Source organism: Mixophyes fleayi, chromosome 10, assembly GCF_038048845.1.
Source record: "Mixophyes fleayi isolate aMixFle1 chromosome 10, aMixFle1.hap1, whole genome shotgun sequence".
Lineage (NCBI taxonomy): Eukaryota > Metazoa > Chordata > Amphibia > Anura > Limnodynastidae > Mixophyes > Mixophyes fleayi.
The window spans coordinates 82,814,534-82,834,939 of NC_134411.1; the positions used below are offsets into that span (position 1 = coordinate 82,814,534).

At 40.9% G+C, this 20,406-nt stretch overlaps 2 protein-coding genes across 2 annotated transcripts in view; one reads left to right on the top strand and one right to left on the bottom strand.

The window, feature by feature from the left end:
• Window positions 1-9,507, bottom strand: part of VAT1L (vesicle amine transport 1 like) — a 51,674-nt gene extending 42,167 nt beyond the window's left edge. The window contains exon 1 of the mRNA XM_075188991.1: window positions 9,141-9,507. Within this exon, the coding sequence (XP_075045092.1) occupies window positions 9,141-9,361 (221 nt within the window). The 5' untranslated portion in view covers window positions 9,362-9,507. The remainder of the gene's footprint in view (window positions 1-9,140) is intronic.
• The window catches only part of LOC142104373 (uncharacterized), a 388,681-nt gene that overhangs the window by 125,000 nt on the left and 243,275 nt on the right, over window positions 1-20,406 (top strand). The window lies entirely within an intron of this gene.

Below are 20,406 nucleotides of genomic sequence, written 5' to 3' on the forward strand. Positions count from 1 at the left end.
CCAATCATGAAGGTTAATAATTCATAAGGACTAACAATTCATTTAGATTACAATTGGCCCTCTATCCATAAGGGTAAGAAATCCAGCTACAGTCGCTACACAAAAAGAGTATTATTCCACAAGCATTCTGATCGATATACTCAAAATCATCTCCAAATCCAAATTCCTAATTTTATCGCCAAATACATACATCTGATGATACCACTATAATAATGAATATTACTACAAATCTGCTTGGAAAATACTCCGTCTTGCTCTGATAATACTCTTTTCTTCCTCCGTGCGGCGCTCGCAGTGCATGTCGGGCGTGACGTCATCACGCCCGCCCGACATCCATTGCGGAGCGCGACGGAGGAGGAGAACATGGAGGGAGCCGGATCGCCAGCTGACAGCAAGGTAAGTATTGTCTTTTTTTTTTTCCAGGTTTTTTTTTTTTTTTTTGCTGCCTCCGACGGGCCCCCCTGGGCTGCAGGGCCCATATATATAATCATTTTTTTTTTTTGTATATAAAGGGGCCCCGGTGCACTGCTGTGCCCGGGGGCCCAAGATGTTCTTAAGAGGGCCCTGGCCGTGTGAAGCAGGGGCAGGGTCCTGCCACGACAAGTATATAGTGCCCCAGGCTTGGAGGGGGGTTTCCAGGCATTAGGAAACCACCCCTCGGTTTACCTATGCATACATATCGCCTACACAACTTACAGGGACCCTTTCCATAGCTTGCAAAGGGGGCGTTACCGCACCAGATTGGTGGCCCCTCCCACTACACAGGCAGGCTTGGGTCACGGTACTTGTATCTGCTCCCCCCATTCTTGGCCAGTACAAAATATGTATGACTATCTTTAGTAGACCAAGTGTTAAATATTATTTCTAGCAAACATAGGTAATTATTATATGGGTACAAAATAGCGAGTTTCTCCTTAAAGGTTACACATAATACCTGGAAAAGATGTATTTTTGTGCTGTGAGCTAAACTACTTTAATTAAGTCCTCTGCACCATAGCAACATGACCGAATACTACTTCCTACCTGCCTTAATCTTTTTGCAGCTATGGATATTAAGACTCATGTTGCCATTTGTAGATCTTTCTTTTGGATTAGTAGACGAACTAAGGTAACTTGAGGTAAAACAGAGTTTCAGCAATCTTTGCCTGTCATAATAACCTTTTCTACAGCCATGTCAGCAAATATTTATAGGTTTTTTTTCTAGATGTACAATACGGAGGTAATAATTACAGTATTATTCCTTTTATACCAAAGCTTTCAACCTGTACTTTTAATTTCTTGAATTAATACTCTAGTACTTAGTGTAAAATCCAAATTCAAATCATAAATTGAAACTATAACCCCCAGTGCTTTTTTTTTTTTGGAGTGACAGTTCTGATTTTCAGATATCAAAAGGGACATGACTGGATGGTAACTGTGATCAAGGTGAGGCAGGGGGCAAACTCGGGCTAAAGAGGAGGGCTTACAAATGCTTGATTTCGGAACAAAGCAAAAACAAAATAAAAACATACAGCAAACGTAATAATATAATTAGCAAAGTACAATGTATTTAAATGTTACAAAGCATGTTTAATAATAAAAAAAAACCAATGAGACAAAAGGTAAGCTGTATATTAATGATAACCGACATTAAATTTAATCTCTTTTAACACCATCCGCAGAGGCTTTTCTCTCCCCTGTTTGACAAAGTGGAGATGTTGCCTATAGCAACCAATCAGATTCTAGCTGTCATTTATTTAGTGCATTCTACAAAATGACAGCTAGAATCTGATTGGATGCTATAGGCAACATGTCCATCTTTTCAAACCCGCAGTTTAGTAAATTTACCCCTGTGAGTGGTTTTCGGATTGATATTAGCAGCTGGAATAGTTATCAGTACTTCCCTTAACATAAAACTTTTTGCAACCATTGCCTGGAAGTGTAACTCTCTTGATGTCACAAATGACCCAGTTCCGCTCCAGTGCTTCAATTCACACATGTAGAAGCAGAAACATAGAACCAGGTTATGGTGATTCCATCTAGGTTATTTAATGTGGCTGGATATGACTCATCCCAGCACTGCATCCACTCTATGCATCATTGGCGGCATTTCAACTGGAACATGAGTCACACAAATCCATCATAAAAGAATGGCGGTACTAATAATGTTTAGCCTCAAAGATGAATATGACAGCAAAATATATTGAGTAGACATGAAAATACGTCACACAATATATTTATCCAGTATATATGTAGATCTTGCTCAATGATTACATTTAGAAACAGGAACTGGGAATTTTCCTTAGACACACCCTACACTGGAGGCTGCAAAATACCTATTATTACTAACCTTTTATATAGCGCCTACATATTACGATAATATATTATACATACCTCCCATGTGTCCCGATTTTGTTGGGACATCCTGATCTGCAGGCTGCAAAACAGGTGGGGCTTAACCTAAAGTGGGTGGAGTTTAATCCAAATAGGGTCATATGTGGCCGGAGTTTAATCGGAATGCGGGTGGGGCTTATTTTCATCAGATTTCGTGATTCTATTTTTGAAAGGTATGGACATACATTTATTATTTAATTATTCGCATCAGTCCCTACTCCAGGAGCTTTACATCAATAGTACATACCAAACACACACACACACAGAGATTAATGTTTTTAGAATCTCGATATGTCCATTTTGCCCAGGCCACGCCCATAAGATGCCAGAGGGGAGGTCAGGTGGCAAGTGCGTGATGGGGCGTGGTGCTGCGATTGCAATTCAAGGCATTGTGCAGTGGAGGCGGGGCCTGATGGCGGCAATGATGCAATTAAGCCCCACCTATAACCGGAATACGGGAGAATTCTGTGACATTCGGGAACCTATGAAGACAGTATGCAAATTTCCATACAGATTTTCTACGCAATGATTGGCAGTACCTCATGGCTCAGTGATGTTATTAGGGACTAGAGAAATGATTGGCTGTACCTCATGACTCAGTGAAATTATTAGGGACTAGAGAAATGATTAGCTGTACCTCATGGCTCAGTGATGTTATAAGGGACTAGAGAAATAATTGGCAGTACCTCACGGCTCAGTGATATTATTAAGGACTAGAGAAATGATTGGCAATACCTCATGGATCAGTGATGTTATTAAGGACTAGAGAAATGATTGGCTGTACCTCATGGCTCAGTGATGTTATTAAGGACTAGAGAAATGATTGGCAGTACTTCATGACTCAATAATGTTATTAGGGACTAAAAAAATGATTGGCAGTACCTCATGACTCAATAATGTTATTAAGGACTAAAGAAATGACTGGCAGTACCTCATGGCTCAGTGATGTTATTAGGGACTAGAGAAATGATTGGCTGTACCTCATGGCTCAGTGATGTTATTAGGGACTAGAGAAATGATTGTCAGTACCTTATGGCTCAGTGATGTTATTAGGGACTAGAGAAATGATTGGCTGTACCTCATGGCTCAGTGATGTTATTAGGGACTAGAGAAATGACTGGCAATACCTCATGGCTCAGTGATGTTATTAAGGACTAGATAAATGATGGGCTGTACCTCATGGCTCAGTGATGTTATTAGGGACTAGCGAAATGATTGGCTTTACCTCATGGCTCAGTGATGTTATTAATGACTAGAGAAATGACTGGCTGTACCTCATGGCTCAGTGATGTTATTAGGGACTAGAGAAATGATTGGCTGTACCTCATGACTCAGTGAAATTATTAGGGACTAGAGAAATGATTAGCTGTACCTCATGGCTCAGTGATGTTATTAGGGACTAGAGAAATGATTGGCAGTACCTCATGACTTAATAATGTTATTAGGGACTAAAGAAATGATTGGCTGTACCTCATGGCTCAGTGATGTTATTAGGGACTAGAGAAATGATTGGCTGTACTTCATGACTCAATAATGTTATTAGGGACTAAAAAAATGATTGGCAGTACCTCATGACTCAATAATGTTATTAGGGACTAAAGAAATGACTGGCAGTACCTCATGGCTCAGTGATGTTATTAGGGACTAGAGAAATGATTGTCAGTACCTTATGGCTCAGTGATGTTATTAGGGACTAGAGAAATGATTGGCTGTACCTCATGGCTCAGTGATGTTATTAGGGACTAGAGAAATGACTGGCAATACCTCATGGCTCAGTGATGTTATTAAGGACTAGATAAATGATGGGCTGTACCTCATGGCTCAGTGATGTTATTAGGGACTAGCGAAATGATTGGCTTTACCTCATGGCTCAGTGATGTTATTAATGACTAGAGAAATGACTGGCTGTACCTCATGGCTCAGTGATGTTATTAATGACTAGAGAAATGACTGGCAATACCTTATGACTTAGTGATAATATTAGGTACTAGGGAATTGAAAAGCTGTATTCTCATGTTCTCGTTGATCCTAAAAAATGACTGCCGTCACTACGTATATAAGTCAGGCACACTTTAATAACAGCAAACATGCAGATAATTAATTCTGCCTCTGTGTTTACTGAACGTTAAAACAAACATGTGACATTAAACCATACTTAAAACAATATATATTTGGCTTTTAGGATGATATCAACAATAACATTAAATAGGAGCCTTTATCTTGTCTGTGCAATCGCAAGAGAGTGTTTTATTTGTTTTTGTTTTTTCCATAGAAAATTCTGCTATACAGATTTTCAACTATTATGTTTATCTAAAAGCATGTCACTAAAAATGCAAGTGAAATGTGGATATATGCCTTGCTGGCTCCTTGCCCAGAATAATACAACAAAAGGGTAACAAGACATTTACCAACATTAAACTTGACAGAATTGCCAGTGTTACTATAGCAACAGTAGCCCAGATTAAAGTGACTAAGCAGAAAATGAAAGATCACATGCGTCTGGATAAATAACTGGAATACCTATGTCCATGCTTTGCCGTCAGCCATGCTATGCTTTGTAAACTACAAAAGTGTTGGTCAGCAGGCTGTCACTGTTTACGTACTAACATTACAAACATAAATAAGACAGTAAAATAGCATCTCTTGCCTACACACAATAATAGCAGCCATTTTTTTGTTTGCTCTACCTGAGAATGATGGATATTAGTGTTATGTCATTAATATTGGCTTGGTTTGTAATAATTAATACTCATACTTGCTTACTTTTAAAATATCTTTTAAGGAAGATTGTGCAAGGATCACTTAGGTGCAGTGCACTGAAGTGGGCGTGTCCTGCTTTGACCAAGGAGCGTGTCTAGCTCCACCCATGGATGTATCTAGTACCATAAACGGGTGTGTTCAGCATCACTTTCTCTCACCCACATTGTGATTGTCCTGCACACAGAATATATAAGTGAGATTCAGCTCTAGATCTATATTGGACATTGGTGCCACATCTGTGGGTGCTTGAGCACCCCCAAATTGTTATGCTGCAGCTGTCACTGACCCTATCATGGCAATTTTCAGTCATCTAAGGAAGGGGGGGGCCACTTGAGCACCCCCAATTATTTTAAAAACGTGGTTCTTATAATACAGTATACAGGATATTCCATACTTGCCAACTCTCCCTGAATCAGGGAGAGTCCCTGAAATAGGGGTGATCTCCCTCACTCCCTGAAGAGTCTGGCATTCTCCCTGATGCTGAGCCAGTACAAGACGTAGTTGGCTTCGCCATCTGTGGCATGATGACACAGTTCAGAAATTGTGTCCTATGTCCATGTATTGATGCCTATGGAGGTGGCCATTTTCATGGAGACCAAGATTTAATCAAAGACTGACAGGTAAGACAACATGACTTCAGTAATGGAGACAGAAATGTAAAAAACACTTCAGTCAGTAGAGATTCATTAGCTGCTTTCCTTTAACACATAGTTGCCTACTCTCCCGGAATGTCCGGGAGACTCCTGCATTTCTATGAGACCCGGGAGAGTAGGGTAACCTCCCGGTTCTCGCACCCGCAAAAGATAAGTGGCGGGGTGGGGCTTAATGATGCAGATATTACGTCATCTTAGACCCGCCAATGATGCGATTCGTCAAGCTCCGCCCCCTCACGCCCACCTCCCCTGGGATCTCCCAGAAGCCAACGAGGAAAAGTTGGCAATTATGGGATATTTCCTTTATTTAATAGAGGGAATATCCTGTATAGAGTATAGATCTAGAGTCCAATGTCACTCTTACATTCTGTGTGCAGGACAATCTCACTGGCCATTTTGTTGTAGCACATCTCCTGGTAAATAAACTTTACTGTGGCATCCATTTTCTTGTAGCACAGCTCCATCATCATTTATTTTTAGAGCGCCACTAATTCCGCAGCGCTGTACAAAGAACTCATTCACATCAGTCCCTGCCCCATTGGAGCTTACAGTCTAAATTCCCTAATATAGTCACACACTCACAGACAGACAAAGAGGGAGATTGACAGACAGAGACTAGGGTCAATTTTTTGATAGCAGCCAATTAACCTACTAGTATGTTTTTGGAGTGTGGGAGGAAACCGGAGCACCCGGAGGAAACCCATGCAAACACAGGGAGAACATACAAACTCCACACAGATAAGGCTATGGTCGGGAATCGAACTCATGACCCCAGTGCTGTGAGGCGGAAGTGCTAACCACTAGGCCACCGTGCTACTTGGCTACTGTGCTGCCCGTAGCACATTTCCTCTTGCTAAATAAACTTTATTGAAGTGCCCATTTTTTTTTTGTAATACATCTCCTCCTGGAAAATAAAGTTTATATCACAGGAGGAGGCGTGCTATAAGTAATTGTCCACCTCTCTCCAACACAACGGCTTCTGGGAGATTTCCAGACTCTCACGGGAGTCTGGGAGATCACCCACTATTTCGGAAGTCTACCAGACATTCTGGGAGAGTCAATAAGTATCTTAATACTTCACAAAAAAAGTTTAAATGCAAGGATTATTGTTTTTTAGTGATTTAAAAACGGGGTGTAGACAGCTTGAGTGATCTGGAAATTAAAAAACGTTAACATCCAAATATCATGAAAAGGCAATCCTTAAGGACTTCATTGATAATCTGCCCTTCAGTGCAACCCTGTACAATGGATTTCTTATGAGCAGTTTTAACACTATCATTTTCAGATTACTTATCTTACAGGAAACACATACATTTTCACAAACATGCGACCTACACTATATGCTTGTACCATTCAGAACCTGCTAGCAACGACGCAACAATTTATAGGTTGTTATATGTATTAGCCTATATGCACCGCTGAAAGACAACTTTCGGAATATTTCATGATTAAAATAACAGAAATATTCCCCACACAAGCTTTACTTTGCCCACATCTTGCCTGAAAATTCATGCAAAACAAAATCCCTTATAGTAAATGATTTTCTATAAAGTTTGTACATAGTATTTTCTAAATAGGGAGCAGTGATCCCCAACTCATGTTCCTAAAACAGGTGCACCTTTAACACAATTAATAACTACCCAGTAAATGCTATATTGCAAGGGATGCTGTGGCGCTGATGCTGTCAGTATGGAATGACAGAAACACCAAATAGGTGATTGTAAAACACACTGAGGGAGAGCATTGTTGCATCTTCCTGGAGCCTGTCTCCATGGTAACACAACTTCCTGAAAATTAAGATATCAAAGTACCAGTTAAGCTCATTCTTATCAACGCTGTTTCATCACTTTGTAATTGTCTTTTCAATTAAAGTTCCAAAGCGTATCAATAATAACTAAAGTATGGCACCTTGACAATAGCAGACACTCATAAGATTAGCAAATGAATTTGTGACACTGGAATTCAGTTACAAATGCAGATAAAGCACATCTTGCTAAAACGGTGAAATATGACATTATGATTAAAGACACACGTTTGTAAAAGCCAATACATTTTTAATAGAATACTATAATTACAAGATAACCTCTGGAGTATTCACATTTTGCATTTGCTTAATTGTACTCTGATTTATCGTATTATTAAATACTTGTTTTATATGTATTCCCTATATTTTATACCTGTTGACTATGTAAATTGCTGCCTACCCAATGGTACAATGCAAATAATTCATATATACATAAATGAAATTAAATTGTCGGTTCACAATCACTGTGCACACAACATTTTTTTGCAATAAGGAAAGCCAACATTTGACATCACAAATGTGCCATTAATGTCATTGATGCTTATTACATTTTGTAGGATACAAATAATACCAATTTAAGTTATATTTTTCCCCCTACATAACATTTCCTATGAGATATGTTGTCCGGACACTATGCTAGCCAATTTTACTAATAAATACTTGCTAACTACAGCATGATGCTATTCATGGATATACATTTAAGCATTTAACCTGTCCGTACTTTACTTGTACAGCACAAGATGTGAGGTTAGAAGGTAAATGTCTCTTCTACACAAGCTGAATGAATGACACGCTGAGGTTTGCCAGCTATGGTACCCAATGGTTTTTGCCCAGATGTACAAATCTGTTTTTTTTTTGGGTCACCTAATTGTCACATATGCAATAGATTCACTGAACAATGGCACGCTGACAATTGGGGGTCACAGCTAAAATAAGGTTGAGCACAACTAGTTTGATCCACAGATCCTATCCTAGACATAAACCCATCAAATTTCAAGTTTATTTACTATATATAATAATCTATTGTAATACCAACCAGGCTATCCCACTTGCTGTCAGTGGAATGAGGTGTAATGTTTAGGATTCCCAATACATTCACCCACAACAGACAATTGTTGAATAGAGTAACTACCAACCTATGCTGCCAGTCTTGTAAGATAACCCCATTCATGTCTAATAGTTAAACCTTGTATAGTTAGTGAGTTACCCCATCCACAGCATCCTGATTTCTCATCCCAATTTTCCATATTGATCTCAATATTCTACAGTATATTGATCTCAATATTCCATATTGAGATGTCATTGGATGACTTAACCCTTCCATAGCTGTCCTGCAACCAATCAATTAACCCTTCCACGCCTGGATGCCGCCCAGTTAACCCTTCCATAGTTGTCCTGCAATCCAGCAATTAACCCTTCCACGCCTGGATGCCACCCAGTTAACCCTCCCCCTCCCAGACTGGCTTCTACTGAGTTAACCCTCCAGCCTGGCAGTGAGTTCATGGCACCTGCTATGTACAGTATAGAGGAAGTTATAAAGGGTACCGGACCAGGCTTTCACCCTGATCTTCAGCTCTCCCTCCTGGGGCTCGGGCATCACTTTCCGGGCCACCCGCAGCTTGTTAAGCCCTCCAAACCCCGAGAGGAGCACGGCTCTCATGTCCCTGCCGTCCCCGACACCTCCTCCTCCTCCCTCGGCCGCGTCCTTCCCTCCTTCCTTCTCTATCATCTGCTCGGTCTCCTCGGCTTTCTCCGGCCGCTCCTTGGCCATGGTCCCGGGCGCTGGCTTAGTCCAATATGAATGGGATGCTCGGGCTCTGCGGCGGCTCCAGGCGCTGGTCCTTCGTTCTATACCGTAATGCGCGCTCTAGCGGCGCGGTGCCCATCTCCGCCTGAGTGCTCTGCGGGCACTGCTGCGCGCTCTCTCCAGAGATAGCGCCGGGAGCCTGGATGTGTTTGTGTCAATACTGTGTGTGATATACAGTATGTGTGTGTGGTCTATCTACTTATATTGCAGTCATTAAGTGTTCTTAACTCTCTAAATTTTTTATTTTTTCCCCCAATTGTTCAATTTCCTATATTGGATGCAATTATATTTAACAATTATATCTTAAGTTAATGCATTGTTAAAGAACAATATTTAACACCCAAAACATAATCTATCTACTTGTCTTAGTTTGTTCACAATGACCCACCTTATAGATTTGTTTGATTAATGATTATGTTATATTAGAGGTTAATAATAAAGCCATATCTAGCAGGGGTGGGACTACCATTGCCGTGCACCGGGGCCCATGGAGATAATGGGGCTCACTGCATGGCAGATGCAGAGGGCCGGGGGCCTCGGCTCCCTCCTCCTCGCCTCAGGCGCGGGCTGGCAAATCTCAGCCCGGGGGGGCGCATAGGCGGCCGCATCACAAGACACGCGAGTCATGGGATGCGGCCGCATCACATGTTTTGTGATGCGGCTGCCGGTAATGTTAATGAAATCTTGCATCGGGGGGAAGGGGGGGGAAGACCGAACATTTTTTTTAATGGCCAGTAAAAACCTAGAGGGAAGATCAGATAATGGATACTTAAAAAAATAAATAAATCAAGAACCGCATTTCATAAAGCTTGCTGGAAAAAGAAGCAATCTAGGATGGGAATTCAGTTCCAGGAGAAGTGCCATCGGGCCTTTCATAATGAGAGCCCTTGGAATGTTCGGTACCTAACACATCACTGATTATTGCTTGTACCTCTTAGAAGTGAGAGCAAAAATCATCAATGTTTTAGGTACTGCAATACCCAGAACTAGATGCAGTCCAACAGGACCTTATGCTGAATTGAAACACCCCCTAGATGTGAAATGTATTGTTTATTATCTATGTAGAATTAAGTTCATGTTGGTAAAACCTTCCTAAACTGTTCGAGGAATGTGGTTTTAGTTTAATGTCAACTGCTGGAATGTGTGCTGGTAGTGGCAATCATAGACGGTACCTATGTGGGAATGAGCGCTCTTCTTTTGGCATTAAGGGGTCTACATATGATTGGTGGCTAGTGGGAGGTAGAGGTGAGGGGGCCAGCGAAGCCTCTCCGGCGACACTGGTAAAGTAAGTAACAACATCTTGAGATTGTCATTAGTTTACTGCGAAAAGCAAAGAACCAATGGATTGAAAATCCAGATAACATGTACTTCCAAAGATGGCAACATGAGTGATGGGAAATTTGGTAGAACTGTGAATGTGCAGTGTGGGGAAAGGAGGAGTCCAACCTCAGCTCCTTGTCTGCTCCCAGGTCTGGAGGTGTTGGTGAAGAGGAGGCCAATGCATGAAAAGGCTGCAGATGAAGCAATATTTTCTGTGATTGCCAAGAGGTTGAGGTTGTGTGAGAGGAAGAGGTAATGCAAGGAGGTTAGTTATTTATGGAGTGTGCACTCAGTAGGGTGGCTGTCAGACAGCCTCCAAGGAATAGTCAGGGTCCACCAATAGGGCAGAGCAGGCAGCGTGTCTGGATCCCGACAAAGATCAGTCCCATCAGTGATCCAAAGAGTAGTCAATGTCTGCACCGAAGGTCAGATAGAGAGAGGTCAGGGTTCAAAACCATAATCACGGCTAAGTATATTGACAGGCGGGCATCTTACAGGAACAGTGTGACTGCACCTACAACTGACACAGGACTACTGAGCTCCCTTTACTACAGGGGTCAGTGAACTTTTTTACCTTTTACCCCAAAATATATTTAGATACGCCAACGTTTCCCCCTTGATTTGAAAGGAAGGAAATCATATATTATTAATTATTGGAATTCAAAATTTTATTGAATCTATTTAAAATTTCTTTGAAAGCTTCAACTTCAAAACTTCAGGTTTTGGAGAAATGATGTTGCTTCATTTTTGATACGAGAGCATCAATATTGGGGCATTGTGATGTCAGAGCAATTTGGATACAGTTTTCAGCGTCCAATCGATTTCTCTGCTTTGTTTTTATGTTTGTTAGAGTGGAAAATTCTTGTTCGCAAAGGTAGGTTGTTGCAAAAGGCAGCAACTTTTTGACTACCTCCTCATGTGCAATTTTGAATGCCTTTGCAGATGTTGACATGCAAAAATATGACAGATCTGTTTTGTTTTAAAATGCAATACGTGCTTCATTATTGCATAGAAGCTCAAGAAGTGCCTCTGCCAACCCTTGAGGCTCTTGTGGTCCAACAGCAATTTCACATTTAAAGTGGTCACAAGCCAACTGACAGCACGTGAATCAGCAGCATTACCCCCAGGAATTTCATTTTTACCCCATTTGGGGTAATTTACCCCTGTTCCCTCACCACTGCTTTACTAACAAGTCAAGCATCCCCCACTTACAACTGATTTGCTGCAATTCGATCACATCTACAGCTCGGAGGTTTGCATAGCAACTGAGCAGCTCTGCAAGCAAGTGGAGGATCGTGGGGGAGCCTGTCTGCACTCCCAACTCATTACCAAATGTTTGAGGTTTGCTAGATGTCTATAGTGTGTAGGATAACAACAGGTATGGGAATTGTGGAGAAACCTGGTTTTGGCTTTAGAAAGATTTAAAATCATCTTATTTTATGGCGACAGGCTGATTATTATTACAGTTAAGGAATAAAGATAGGAAAGAAATTCATGAGTGTTAATTAGAGGGGCGTGGAGAAGTGAGGGGGGTATATGGATAACGGGGTGTGATCCTGGGGTGGCTAAGGACAAAGCCTGGGAAGGACAGGAAGAAAAACAATTGTTATCCTGTGGAGGAGTGCCCCGTAGTCCAGCTGCCCCTGAAGAGGGCGAAGATAGAAGCCAGAGGAACATACTCACCGGCCCGGCGTTGCAGCGGTGAGTATCCCTTCTCTTCTTTTGCAGGCCCCGTGACAGCAGGCAAGCGAGCCTTGATTGGCTCGCTTCCCGCTGCTGGCCGATCAATGGGCAATCCTGGCTCGCCTCCGGCGATTTGAACTACTGGCGGCGCCGCGAGCCAATCAGGGCTCGTTGCGGCGGCTGATGACGTCAGCGTGCCAGCGGCGACGCCATTTCAGCAGTCCGGCGGTGGAGAGGAAGAGAGAAGACGTCTTCTGACGTCCAGCGCCCTCATAGTTTCTCTGGTGAGGGCACAAGGTCCCATAGTTAGGTAGAAGGGCAGGGGCGCACGCAGGAGGGTTTTCTGGTCCCTCGGTGAAAAAATGGGCGCTAAACACTGCCCCTACCAGCAGCACTGTATTGTATAGCAGCCGCGGCGCTGTCAAATAAGCTTCCGTGGCGGTGCTGTATTGTGCTACAATACAGCACTGCCGCAAACGATTCATGCTATCCTATACTAAATACTCATGTATAGCTAAACGTTATGCTCTGCTATTCAACAAACAAGGTAGAAGTTCACGTTGCAATCTATGTAATGTTGTCATCTGTGTTGACTTAATGTGATTCCCTTTTCATTACTCCTCTTGAAGAATTTCTGCGACTGCATCTCTGTATAAAACAGAAGCTATTAGGTGAACATAACCTAACATTACCCTTCAATTTCGGAGGCTATGCACACACAGCTTGTAATTAAACAAGTGCTAATGGCAACTTGTAAACTGCCTATTATAAAACAAACACTGGGCTCAGACTAAACAACGTGCCTCTGCATTGTTTCATTTAAACATCCGCTAAAATGTGTTAACTAGCCCTCTCTGACACAAGGCTGCAGCAAACACTATCGCTGACTCTTCTGTCTCATTAAATTCTACTATGACCGAAAAGGAATACATTGTAACTAACAGTTTTCTTACAGTGAAGGCCAAGGTCAGGGATCGTTAATTAATTATTGCAGTATCAAGATGCAGATTTCTGCTTAATCTAGAATTATCATTTCCTTGCACAATCCTTCCTTTCCACTTTTTATTGTTTTTGGTGTTCTTTATTTATATTTGATTTGCAATATAATATAACTACACAGTAAAAGGGGGAGAAAGAAGTTGAGTATGGGAGAGACAACGGACCTTTAGTAACTATTTATTGGCGGGCAGGAATGTAGGATCATAAATCTGTTGTACGCATTATCAGAACTTGGCGGTAAATATACCAAACCTTTTAAAAAGTAGAGGGGGTTGCCGGTAGCAACCAATCCGATTCTAGCTGTCATTCTTTACAATGCGTCACAAAACTAGGCGGAAACATTTGGATTCTTCGTAGTCTGCATGGTTTGATTCCACCCACCTCAGAGGTGCGCAGTCTAACGAGGTGAAGGTATTCACCAGGGACTCCCGGAAGATGAATTGGGCTTCGCTGCTTCACCCTGCAGGCTAGACCAGTATTGGCTAACCCGAGATACTCCAGGTGTTGTGAAACTACAAGTCCCAGCATGCATAGTTTCACACCACCTGGAGTGTCACCGGTTAGCCAACACTGGGCTAGACCGTCAAGAGAGGATGAATTGCCAACAGGGAGAGTTCCGAATGAAAAGGAACACTGCATACAAGGAACAGCTGTATAGAAGAGGTTGCTTGATGATGATGATGATGATGTTGCTCGATACCAGGATCAATAGAACAGACTCAGTTACAGGATATCAGGATTATTGTAGAACCATATGATGCTGGATACCAGGATTAATAGAAGAGACTTGTATGCAGGATACCAGGATGAGTGTAGAACTATATGATGCTGGATACCAGGATAGTAGAATTCCAGGGAACCAAATATTCCAGTAGCAAGACAGACTGCAGGACATGAAGATCTGGCACCATCTGACCTGCCCAGGTGCCTTCAATAGTTTGGGGAATGAGGTGGAGAGATATTCAATCAACCTATGGCTGCATACAGGAGATTTTACAAAGATGGTGGCCACCATCGTGAAGGTCGCGCACATCAGCATGTCGAGACCCGGTGGAGGTGGCCAGATGAGCGCGCTGCACTCCGGTAGGCAAACCGGAGCGTCCGATGCGCGATACAATATACTGGATAAATGATAAGTAGAATCTGATTGGTTGTTATGAGAACACCTCCACTTTTCCTTTTTAGAAGGGTTGATACATTAAACCCTTGGTCTGGAAGGTTTTAATGGTAGCGCATTTCTACCACAGGTATAGAACGATATCCTTGGTGGTGCATCCTCTCCAGATAGCATCTTCTTTTCCATGTGTGCTGACGGTCGATAACGCCAAATGATGAGATTTTCTGTGAGAATTATAATACATATTATTGGTTTCCAATACAGTGTTGCTCAGCAGTGTCATCTTGTAGGGCTCCCATTTTTTTCTATAAATAAAAACCTAAACATACACGTGGCTTTAAATGAAAAGCCAATGAAGATTTTTCAGTAAATGAAAGTGCTAGATATATTCTATTATCTGTGTATCTGGCAAATGACTGTACATAGACCAGGAATTATGAGTGCAAAATAGATCTATTTATATTACTTATGGTAACTCTAACAAGGCAGTTCCCTCATCCAACACTACGCATTGCCCAGATGCCATCCACACTTCCTTCTTTCCCGAAGGAACAGATTTAGGGGTATATATTTACTAAACTGCGGGTTTGAAAAAGTGGAGATGTTGCCTATAGCAACCAATCAGATTCTAGCTGTCATTTTGTGGAATGCACCAAATAATTGATAACTAGAATCTGATTGGTTGCTATAGGCAAAATCTCCACTTAATCAAACCCACAGTTTAGTAAATATACCCCTTAGTCTTTTTTCCATTCCCAATTGAAGATTGTTTGTCCGCTGTATGGTCATGGTATGAAAAGTTAATAAGACAGATCCTTGTATTGATCTCAAATATAATTATTAGGTCACCTACAAGACACCTTTTTTCCCCCAAAGTAATAAACTTGTTTTTCTAGTCTATAGTGAAGTGCACACAACTGTACCAAACATTCACTTAGCTGTCAGCGCTTATCCTTAACACTGCATATTTGCGTGTGTCTAGCAAAATGAAAACATGAGGTATTGTTTCATATTTTGATCAAAATATTTAAGCCTGCATCGCATAGCAGCTGTCCATCAATCCTATTTAAGGCACATCTGGGTGTGGCTCACAAGCCAGCCCTTGTTGCATGTAAACCACTATACATGGGAGGTGAGTGCATCTGATTTTAACTGCATTTTACTGGTGTTTAAAGCATATAGGTCAGTGTAGGACCTGCATATAATGAGTTGCTCTTGATGCTGGGATTCAGGCTTAAATGTTTTGATCAAAATATGAACTAATACCTATTTTTTTCATTTTGCTAGATATACACAGATATGCACAGATATGCAGAGTTAAAGATAAGGGCTGACAACTGTCTTTTTGTTTTGTATGCATATATGGGCATTTATATTGCCACGCAGCTGGTACCACATATTATGGGATATATGGAGCATGTGCTTGTTTTTTCTCTGGAGTACAACTAGTGACTTATACAATGGTAATAATATTTTTTCATCACTTTCATTTACACCCAGAATACCTTCAAATAATGTACCCAAGTCAGGCATAGAGGTCTATAATGTCCTGTTTCCGATTTTATTACCCTTTCAAAGGTTAGCACCACGTATTTTTGTCAATCTTGTACGGATCTGGCTGTGAGAGTCCTTAGATGGTCCATCAATTACCGAACTTCATTGATTAGTCCACGTGGATGGATGTAATTGTTGGGAGGCCCGCAAATTTCAGACTCCCGAAGAGCAGGTACCCTCCCGGATCCCGGTGGAGGATCACGGCTTTATCAGTAGCAGTGTTTGGGGTCACAATGACGCACGTGCCACCGCGCCCCTTCCCGCACCCACCAATTGAGCTAAAAGTGGCCTTAATGTTACACATCTTATTCTTCTTGCTGTTTATGTAACTAGACAAACATTTCCTGATTGGATCGTTCCTCAGCTTCAGTCTTTGCTAACCTGATTTCATTTTTTATATATTTGACTATATTTCTTATATGTCCATAATTCATTTATTTCTAGGTTTAACCATTTAAAATGTTCTATTTTCACCTTATTACCTGCAACACCATTTTTATTTAACAGCATTAGTTTCCTCCTATAGACTAGTGGTTTTGGCCCTTTCAATTTGTATTATTAATAATTGTATTACAATTGCTTAGTAGGGAGCTTGTTTCTACATTTTATACTCTTTGACTTTCAGAGCATTCTACAGGTTGCTCATCCATATACATGATTACTCCTTGGGCATAATTTTCCTTTCCTTCAGTACTATCATTTATGATGTGTAGCTTATAGCAGACTCCAATCATGACTTCACTGGTACACTTTTATTAATGTTTATCAACCCACGAGGACTCAACATTGCCAGAATTTTCAGATAACCTTCCATTGAGCAGGTTTTAAATATTTCCTTCCTTCCTAATTATGCTACATTTGTCCAAATTCACTGCCCAGTTATGACTTTCATACAGCCAAAAACACTGTTAGACCAACTAGATCATAATTATTTTCCAACAACCTTAAATATAGTTCACTGATTTTGTTTGGAAGACTCCTGGGGGTAAATGCTTCAAGCTGCAAGCTTCTGGCGGGTTTAAAAAGTGGAGATGTTGCCTATAGCAACCAATCAGATTCTAGCTGTCATTTTGTAGAATTTACTAAATAAATGACAGCTAGAATCTGATTGGTTGCTATAGGCAACATCTCCACTTTTTTTAAACCCGCTGGAAACTCGCAACTTGATACATTGACCCTCAGATATTTATTACCAAAATATTTGATATTTTCACTGCCCCTATTAATTTTATGTACCCCCTTGCTACTTTTTACGGCTCCTTTCCTCTCCTTTGTTTTGCATAAATTGTGCCCATTTTGCTGCCACTTGTGCATCAGGCCCTCTAACTTCACCTTCCCTGAAACCTCCTCCCTACACAAACATCTAGGTCCATCTTCCACTAATGTTGTCATTGATGCTGATATCTATTATGTTTGATGGGTCCATCTGAACCACGGCCACCAATCTAATGACCTGATCCACATCCCTACATCTCCGACCCCTCCAATCAGTCCATTGTCAATTGATCTCAGTGTTGCCAGTTGCTCTTTAACTTCAATAGTATTTATTAGTTTTCAAAATTGAAGGGGTACAGAAATAAAAAAAGAAAAAGAAAAAGGGGGGGGGGGGTTTGGAGGGAAAGGATACAGAAAAAAAAGAAGGGAAGGGGGGTACATAGTGGGGAGGAACACAGCAAACACAATAGGCTAGATTTACTAAACTGCGGGTTTGAAAAAGTGGAGATGTTGCCTATAGCAACCAATGAGATTCTAGGTATCATTTATTTAGTTAATTCTACAAAATGACAGCTAGAATCTGATTAGTTGCTACAGGCAACATTTCAACTTTTTCAAACCCGCAGTTTAGTAAATATACCCCAATATCTGTAATACACTCAATATGAATAGCCAAAAACTTTGTAAGCCACTTATTCACACAAGAAAAAAAGACAAAAAACGAAAAGGGGTAGGCGAAAAAGGAAAAGTGGAGGTGTTGCCCATAGCAACAACTCAGAATCTAACTATCTAGTGCATTCTATAATACGATAGCTAAAATCTGATTGGTTGCTATTGACATCTCCACTTTTCCTTTTTAAAAGGTTTGATAAATCTTAATCATCAGCTGAAATAATGTAAAGGTTATTTCAATTCCCCCCCCTCTCCCACCCAACTTTAATTACCTCATTCACTTACAAACAAACATTCAAAAATAGACATTCACATCCAAACTAGCTGTCAGTATATTTTTTTACATAAAATCTTCAGTCAAAATATTTAGGCTTTGCATATATTAAAATTAAATAGACATATACAATGTTGTACATTATATCACTTGCAAGAAAAAAAGTATTGTGACCACAATTATAAAGAACATTGTATTGAAATTAAATTATTATTATTGTGTGAAATTATTAAGGCTTTGGCTAGGACAGCTGAGGGCCACAGGAAAACCTTGCCCCTGTTACACAAAGCTGTGGTATTATATACAGTGAAGCAGGAATTCAAGGAAATATATTGGAATGCATCATGGCTAAGAGTGGGCATCAGCACCGTGACATACAGCTGTACTGCCATCTAGTGGCACATTCAAAGAATTGCAAAGTGTATTTAATTGTTCCACTGCCATATTTTTACTGTTTAGCGGAGATGGCGTCAAACAGTGTTTTGATTTTAAAAAAAATATTATTGTGTTTTGATTCAACTGGGCTGTTGTTTTTGTTTGTACATTCGTATTTATATCATTTATAGTAATTTACAATATTTATAATAACACAACAATGTTGCACATCCTACATTTAGGAGTTTTGGAAAGTCACAAGTGGCTGCTGGAATAAATCTGAGTAATCAGAATTAAACTTGCTGCATACTGAAGTTATTATATATATATATATATATATATATATATATATATATATATATATATATATATATATATATATATATATATATATATATATACACACACACCCTTTATTATTAGTTAGTGGCATTGCTTTCTTAAATAGAACATTAATGGTTTCACCTGAATCTGAAACGCTCATCTCTACTACTTCTGTTATGTAACATTTTATCACATCTACACAATTTCTTTCCCCCTTGCCGACATGGATAATAGTCCATTTTCCAAGCCTGACAACCTCGATTATGGAATATATTGCTTAGGTAAGTAAATTGGTAAGTCTTATTGGACAACAAGCTATGGTAGCCATCCACCCAGCTTTATAAGCACATCGCACTGAGCAGAAGGGACTATTACCAGTATTAGCAGGTGAGTTTCCTTCTGCCAGATGGGGGAGAATGGTTCATCGTATCATATAGCAGCATTTTTGAACCCACAAAATGAACACAATAGTATTCCAAACTAAATCAAACAAGACGACCACTATAAGGTAGGGTGTGTGGTCATCTTCCAGCTGTACCAACCGGCACCAGTGTACAATGGACGAGATCCTCCATCTAGACCAAGTGCAATGGTGGGATAAGGCTTGAGCAGGTGTCACTTAAAATAAGCTTTTTCTGTCAATGATCAATGTTGGCTGCTCTATTGCAAATGGGATCCTGCATGCGAGGGCGACCATGGACTAGTATCTTGGCAACTCATTCAGCAATGTCAACAGTTAACCGCTACCTGCTGCCGCTACCAGAGCAGGGAAGGATCCGACGGCAAGAATGGTGAAGCGGATTCGGCGGCTGGAGGCTCTTAAGGAGGAGGTCGTGGGGCAGCTGGCCCAGTACAGCATCCCTAAAAATTCTGTGCTTCTTGAAGCATGAGTGGTAGGTGAGTAGGTTGGGTATATCTATGTGGAAGCTCAAGTGGTGTCAGGAGCCTTGGGTCAGGGGCGGAACTAGACGTAATTTTTAGGGGAGGTGGGGATTTTGCATAATCACCCTCATTCTGATTGGCTGGCCCCGCCCACCACCACGATTGGCCCCGCCCCTCCTTCTGTTTTGATTGGCATCTTAGACCTAAATTTAAAGGACTTGTACTGCTAGTGAAGGGGGAGGGGGGGGGGGGGCGATTGGTTTTCACAAAATATGTTGCTTCAGTGTTTTTAGACCTTTGTCAGATGTTGCTATGGTATACTGAAGTAAAATTACAAGCATTTCATAAGTGTCAAAAGGATTTTATTGACAATTACATTAAGTTTATGCAAAGAGTCAATATTTGCAGTGTTGATCCTTCTTCTTGAAGACCTCTGCAATTCAGCCTGGCATGCTGTCACTCAACTTCTGGGCCACATACTTTCCTTAAAGCCTTCCAGTCTCATGCCTAAACTCCCACCGGTCGGCTACCTCTCTTTCTCATCCCTTCTTCTCTTCTCCCCTTTCCTCGACTCCGTCTCAGTTTCTCCCGTCT